Source organism: Doryrhamphus excisus, chromosome 23 (assembly GCF_030265055.1).
Source record: "Doryrhamphus excisus isolate RoL2022-K1 chromosome 23, RoL_Dexc_1.0, whole genome shotgun sequence".
Classification (NCBI taxonomy): domain Eukaryota; kingdom Metazoa; phylum Chordata; class Actinopteri; order Syngnathiformes; family Syngnathidae; genus Doryrhamphus; species Doryrhamphus excisus.
This window is the reverse complement of record NC_080488.1, coordinates 868,242-876,031: the sequence shown is the minus strand read 5'-3', so window position 1 is coordinate 876,031 and position 7,790 is coordinate 868,242. Positions and strand designations below refer to the sequence as shown.

General features: G+C 44.8%; 1 protein-coding gene across 2 annotated transcripts in view; it reads left to right on the top strand.

Annotated features, from left to right (window-relative positions):
- Positions 1-284: 284 nt before the first annotated feature.
- Positions 285-7,790, top strand: part of klhl4 (kelch-like family member 4) — a 31,780-nt gene continuing 24,274 nt past the window's right edge. Inside the window, exon 1 of one of the 2 annotated variants that reach the window (XM_058063758.1) lies at positions 285-376. Coding sequence is in view for 1 of the 2 variants with exons in the window: in XM_058063757.1 (XP_057919740.1) it covers positions 6,632-7,062 (431 nt within the window). In the remaining variant the exon portion in view is untranslated. Of the gene's footprint in view, positions 377-6,385; positions 7,063-7,790 lie in introns of those variants that run through there. The other variant, XM_058063757.1, reaches the window with a different exon arrangement.

Below are 7,790 nucleotides of genomic sequence, written 5' to 3'. Positions count from 1 at the left end.
GATACTGCTATACTACAAGCTTTACACAGAGTACTGTAAAGTATATCCGTGTTTCACGTCTGCAGTGTTGTCCCCTTGACTAGAGAAACAGTTTTATGTTTTGACTTTTCTGAGCTAACTGCAAAGTGGACATCCACACAAAGACCCTGATGGTTGTGCCACAAATACAGGATGAGGTCTTTGCATGTTTGCAGCGTGCAGGAAGGCAATTGTTGATGCAGTACAGAGGAAGGAACGGCTTCCTTTGAAAGAGGAAAGTGCCCCCCTTTCCTTTTGGGAGAGGCAAACATTTGTGGTGAAAGAGACACAGGAGACAAAAAGAGCTGCGAGTCTACTGCTACTAAAAGTTGGCGTCACGTTCAAGCTCCGTTTTCAGGTAAGACAAAATTATTCTTTGGATCTTTTCTAACATCTTGGACCATTTGGCGTTAGCGCTGGGAGAAGCGTTGCCTTTCACACATTCCGATTGCATGCGGCTTCTGTAGTCTATGGCTTTTATCATCAATATTACTGTACTGTGTGTGTGTGGACACTCTTGATTATTTTAGCCAGCTTCCAACCAGCAGGCAGCATACTGCGTATGTGCATACTATGCTGTCCCGAGGGAGCAAAGTGTTCGATGCTAATGGCTTGTAGCCCACCAGTGCAACATCTGACATCATATGTGTCACGCCGAGTGTTGCCAGATGGTGTCCTTGACTCCTGCACGCATGCTGCATCAACGAGGTGACCCGATGTGACGACTGGCTTCCATACATGAGCTCGTATCTCATTCTAATAGATGCTTGTTGTCATTTAATATTGAGACAAATGTCCACCCCCCCCCCCCCCCCCCTCCCAGAATGTTCTCATTTGTTTAATCATAACATTTTAACCACAAAGTAGCTCGCTAATGGCGCTCGGCAGATTTAGTGCCTCGTTCTTGTCAGCGTTTACGCCGCCGATTGCAGACAAACCGCAGGAAAAGCTGCTGACAAAGTTTTTTTTAGTGCAAATGCAAAATAGTTAATAAAGCCGGGCAGTGGAATTAATTGGCGCAGTAAAACCAAATTCATTATCTGTTAATGGCAGCAATTAAATTATTTTTGGGAGCCTCGTATAATCCTCGGTGTCTGTTTGCGTGCCATTAATTGCACTTAATGAGCACTGCGTGAAATAGCGCACAACTGTAATAAAAAGTTACTCCAGCCGTGTTTTATTGGCTTAGTGTATGCGAGCTGAGGCTTTGTTGTTAAGCAGTCAATGTCGGAAGGTGAAGGTGTAAGGTGAGCTCCACTCGAGTAGCAAAACAACAACAACAAAAAACCCCTGCAGGGTTTAACCGTACTTGGACACACACACATTTCAACCCTTTCAATTATCAGGATTCAGTTGGGAACAGATTCCGCATGCTGGCCCCCTTTGGGCTCCAAAGTACCACAACAGGACTGTCCATAAAATAAATGTGGTGAGCAGACATTAATAATGTATGCTGGCCTTCTGACTGTATGGAAGAAAAGGCTTGTTTCACCACAAGCGCAAACACGTGGGTATCAGCAAAGAACACGGAGTCCATTGTGTCATCCGGGTCGGTTGAATGTTTATGGAATCGTGCTACCCAAGGTTCCACGGTTCTGCTATGGCGTTATGTTAGCGTTGTGAACGATAAAAGCCATGAGACCAGATGTTCGCTTTGACAAGCGAGGGATGAGGTGGTACCGGAAGAAGCCTCCCATGGCGGTAAGAACCGGTCATAGATCCTGAGACGAGTGGATTGTCCAGACTGGGTCGGTTTCTTAAACAAGGCCAGAGTCTGGGCGGAAGGACTGTCCCGCATTCACCATAGCTTTTCGTGATGATGTAAGTGCGATGTGCGTGATCATATTTTAGGTATTGTGTAAACCCGAGACAGGAACAACATCAAATTAAAAGCACCATCCACCAGTACCAGCCTGGACTTTGTTGTGCAGAGACAGGATTATACGTTAATTTACTTGAGGTTATGCATAAATCTAACAAAGAAATATTAACTTTAGCACTCAATAGCATTGCCAAATATTACCTTTATGCGTTCCCACGTAGTATCAGCATTTGGGATCACACATTAGGTGAAAAACGGGTAAAAAATACAGCATAGTCGTCTATCTGTGCCGTGTGGGACAAGGTTAGATGGACCGTAGAACAAAGTGGGACCAATCACCGCTTGCAACAAACAACATATGCAAAACTGTGGGATTCCTACCTGTATATTGTTTTTGGAATAAAATTATTGCCCCTATTTACAAAATTGGTACATAAAATTTGACAGTTATTTTTTTAAATCATTATAATGATTTAAAAAAATAACTGTCAAATTTGATTAAATGTATTAAATTTTTATTTAATTTTATTTAAATTTATTAAAATTAATTAAATAAAAAATAAAATTAAAAGTTTGGGCTGTTGGGGACCCCTGAAAAAATTGTAAATTTTCAACATGAACTGAAAAACATGTAAACCGGGGCGGACTTAGGAATCGCTATGATTTATGTGATGTTAACGAGCTTTATACTTTTCCGCTTTTTTGCCATTTGAAGCTTATCCCAGCATGAATATTTACTGTTTATACAGTCAGGGTGCATTGTCTGAGGCCAGAGGACACATTGCATTTCAAGCACGTTATTCGCAACCAGGAAGTCGACGCAATTTGCAGACTGTGAACAGAATATGTTTTCCTGATGAGATCAATGTTTATGTAATTACCCCGATTAAAATACCTGGGCTTAAGCCGATGCCGGCGGACACGGGAGTTGCTTACAAATAACCTTCCCGCTGACGCAGCCCACATGCTCTTCCCAATGTGCAGTGGGAGGCGGCGGAGGCGGAAGAGAGCTTTCACGCGGCCGAATCGAAGCGCTTTCGAGTGCAAGGTCGCCCTTTTATCTCTGCCAGCGGAGACAGTTTGTATGCTTTACGGCAAAAAGACAGTGTTCTCATTTTCAACGGCTTTGTCAAGTAAGCTGCCTGTGCTTTACACCGCACTGCGGGATCGACACCAGCATGTTCTTAGCAAGGCATTAGGAGCTGAAAAGGTGCAATTACTCACATTGGCAGGAAGATACCATCCTTGCTGCTGGATTCGGAAGAACTGAAGTTCTCTCAAAAGTCAAACCCACTCCAAATTGTTCTGGTTTGAATCAAAAGAAAACATGGAAAATAAGAGGAAGTGAATTTTTTGTTAAAAAATAAAACCTTTAAAAACTGTACAAGCAAGTATGATGGAAGTTAGCAAATAAAAAATAAATCAATGCAGTCACCCCAAGTGAATAAGAGTAGAACTCAATGTTAATAAATGGAATATTTTCATAGAAACTTTAAAAATATGTTGTTTTATTACCATTATTAGAGAGCTATAGACATGAAATAACACCCCTATAATAACGTTTCCACTCCTAGTATTCTGTGTTTGCAACACATTGCTACAGGATCACTGCAGGGACACAAGAGAAAAAAGTAATGGGTCATAAACCACCCACCAAATGATGATCATTGATGAATGAATCATTTTGGAAAAAAATTGCGATGAGTGAGGAAGCCATTTTTCCAATTTTTTTGCTGACATTTTAAAGTAACATTACAGAAATCACAGTGTTAAAACTAACATTCAAAATATAAAAGTGGATGCATTTCCATCCATCATTTTGGAGCCCATTGCTTCGCCAACCCCAGCTGTCCTTATATATTATGCCCATATTTTCCAGCTGCTCAAAAATATGATATGGGTCTCACAGGAATACATGTTCAAATGTGTCTTTCATGGCTCTCCTGGCAAAAAAAAAGGTTTCTAACTTTTGAAGTAAAGCAAAGTAAAACTGCTCATCCTAAAATGTGCTCATAAAAGCTTCTGTGGACATCATATTTCATATTTATCATATTTACGTTAGCATCTGTAGCTCCTGTATGGCAGCTCCACTTCTGCATGGCCAACAGTGGTTCCCTTCTGTGGATGACAAAACCAAAGCAAAGCTGAAGTGAGACGTTTGACATTTTGGTTTGACTTTTGAAGCCAGGAAGTGCAAATGATAGCATTTTGTTATACTTGCCTTGCCAATATACAGTATATATACACTTGGAGCCAGGAGTGTATTTTCATGAATACTCATGACTACGCCATGGTCCCTTTGGAGTACACCAGTGCATTTTGATCGCGGGGTCTACGTATTCCTGAAGCTTTGACAAGCAGCTCGCTGACCTTGAGGTTTCATCAGTATGTGGTTTCTCACCAGGGGCCGTCCAAGAAGGTGATTGAAAGGGAATGTGGGGTTTTTTTCTGCATGGTTACCTACACTGAGACGTCACGTCACGCCACCCCCGCCCCCCCCACCCTCACGGGACCGCTTGATGAGAGAGTCGCAGCAGACGTGCAGAGATGCATGCCTGATGGAGACACATAGCGTCTGCTTTTAACGTGGTCATGTGATTGGATGTAAACACGCTGGAGACACGCCACATTCATGCGTCGCGTAGAAATACACACGGCGGCTACATCGTTATGGTGCAGCCGTGCACTATTCATGATATCTGTTCTAGAGCTGATTTTTGATTGACACTTCAGTTGTACTCCACGTGGGACTGACAGTGACAATGTTGTAGTTTTCTCATTATTCAAAATGTGATTGTTAAAAACGCCTCCTACCTCTCAGTATGCAAATTACAACCACATAAATAAAATACGCTAACTAGCTAGCGGCTATGGTTAGCAAGTCCACTGCTTACACGTCTCCTCTGGTTATTCCGTGTGCTCATTCATCACCCCCGATGAATGGTGGGTAACTCTGATGTACTCCTCAGGTACGCTGCACAGTCCGTCGGGACAACTGGTGTTGAACGCAGTCCCCATGTTGACAGTGACAGCCTCTGACACGAGCGTCTGATTGGTCGATCAGAGCAAAACTGTTCAATAAGCCCAGATCTCCCAACAATGGCTGACTGATTAGGAGGAAACTGAAATCTTGGAGTGGATATATTTGGCGTTGTCTGAAACTGATCATCGAGACGTTTTTATGCTCGTTACATTTGGCTGAGCCCCAGCTTTGCAAGGACCGCCGGTCCCCGGTGGGAATTAGAGGAGAGTTACAAGCGTTAGTGTAAGTCAGGCGTGATTTCCTGGAAGACAGTACAGCATTGGTATACCAGTACTGGTATGGCATCCGTGGCGTTGGACTATCCTGCACTGTATCTGCCAGGATGGTGTAGTGGTAGTACCGGAATCACTTATTCTTATCGTCACTCCTCATCGATGTCCTTCTTCTTGGTGAGGATGGCCGTTCTTTGAGCTGAGAGTAACAAGAAATGCAGCAAAAGCTAAAGAAAAAGCAAAAGTTGTACACAATAATTTTGTTTTTTCTTGCATAATGCTACCTGCCCTCCGAATTCACTGCAACGTTTGAGACAAACTAGATCTTGTATTGGAACCCAACAAGGTGAGCGGGCATATGTGCTAAATATTACAATATACTTCATATGTACGCAGCTCTACAAATACTTCTTTACGTGTAGAGTTGATTTGTTGAAGTGTGAAGAAGGACAAATTTAAAAAAAAAAATCTATTTCCAAGTTTCTGGTCTACAAAATGGGAAACCTCCCAGACCCTCATGGGTTGTCACGGCAGGTCCCAAAAATGGCAGAAAATGCCACTTCACTGAGGCCTTTTGTTGAAACCAGAGTGGTAAGAAGGGGGGGGGGGGACCGGAAACAATTCTTTTTTTAAAATCTGCTTCCACAGCACTTTTCTGGTGAGGGAGGTGAAGTAAACCTCCCACACTCAATTGGGTGGGGGTCATGGCAGGTCCCCAAAATGGCAGAAAATGCCACTTCACCATGCATTAACTTTTGTATTTTTTTACATTTTTTAACATATTGCGTCCACGGCACCTTTTTGAACCGGGAAGGGGGGGGGGTAACTTCCCACTCTCTTGTTGGGTACAAAATGGCGCTTTAATAAACTGTCAACAAAAGGCGTAGTATTGTAGTAGTATTGTAGTAGTATTAAAATGAACATACTGTATTGAGGTGTGACCTCATCACCCAGGCTCCATGACACCCTGCCTCCCTCGCGGTGCAGCTGACAGCCCTGTTATCACGTGCACACGCACACACGTGCACACGCACACACACACACACACACACACACACACACACACACAGAGAAATAACAGAGTCAGAGGCGACTGGGTCGGTCTGGGGACTTTCTCCCATTCTATCCCAACAGTATATTTTTCCGTCTCCTTGTGTGTGCACAGGATAGACGAGCAGAGAGAAAGGGGGAGGTGGGGGGAGCACGGGAGGCAAAGGGGAGGGAGTGAGGATCATGCATGTGCATTAACTCCAGCGGCGCAGCAGCAGCAGCAGCACGGGAGGCAGGAGAGGGAGGAAGGCAGAGGAGGAGAGTTGGAGGGAGGCTGCCTGCCGTAGGAACAAAAGCTGCAGAGGATCTCCATCGCCACTAAAAGAACAACAGAGGTGGAACAGAGGAAGGAGGTGGGGGGCGGTCATGATTGTAGTCAGACAATAACGCAGGAGAAGAAGCATCCTGTTGTCATCGAGGACTGAAACCAAGGTCTTGTCTGCTTTCCATGTTTTTGGGCACCCTCGTCTCCAAAGCCACGGGACGATGTCCGTATCGGGGAAGAAGGAATTTGACATGAAGCAGATCCTGAGGCTCCGCTGGCGATGGTTCAGCCACTCATCCCAAGGTTCAACCGGAAGCGGCGGCGGCGGCGGCGGCGGGGTGGGAGGTTACATCCAGCAGGATGACCACAGAGGGACCCCGGTCCAGGGACGGCTCAAGAGCCACTCGCGAGAAAGAGGACTAAGGAAGTCGAGCAGCCCGGCCCACAGCATCCTGGCACCCACGCCTGTCTGTGTCAGAGCGGGTCAGCAGTCATGGCAGCAGCAGCACACCGTGCCGGGCCTGCAGGTCAACGAGGACACCTCCAAGAACGCCTCCTCGCCCGCCACGGCCAGGAAGGAGGACGCCAACACGGGCAAGGAGGACGTGAAGAGCGGCACGGAGGAAACTGCAGAGGCCGAGGCCAGAGAGAGGTACGAGTGTTGACCATGTGGTACTTCGGGCACCTCCGTGCACTCGTTGCTCACAATATTAGGTACACCTGAGCTTTCAGGTCTCCTCAGCTCACATGATCTTTATTATTGTAGTTGCCTAGGCTGTATAAGTACATATTACTAGTAGTGATATTTACCAAAATAGTACAACTGCAAGCACAATAATAAACACAAAGGCTGCAGTCGCTAAGCTGGGAAAGTGGTTTTCCAAGTTCAGGGATGAAAAAAATCCAGAAATGGAGACTAGTTTTTGGAGAGAGGCCAGCTGACTTTGTGAAGTGCCCTCAAGTAAGACAGCCTCCTCATTCTGACATCTCGCCAGAAAGTAGTTCTCTCTCTAAAATGTATGAACCAATATCGTCTACAACGTCTTTCTGGGAGTGTTTGGATTTTTCTTCATTTTTATTTTGTTGACTTTTGACAGTATTGATATAATAACATGGCCAAATATTGCACATGACCTCCCTGACTAGAAGGTGACTGCTAGCTATAAGTCACCTTGACTTACGTATATAAAACCTTGTGACCGTCCACCACGTTACCGTTCGATAAAACTGTCCACTGACCGTCCACACTTCTGTTCAATTGTGGCGTGAGGTCTAAAAAAAGCAAAAACTGGAGTCTCTAATCACGGTCACTAGCATTAACAGCTGCGGCTGTAGGCAACCTCTTGATATTGTTTTTTTTCACTAAACTCCACAGGGTGG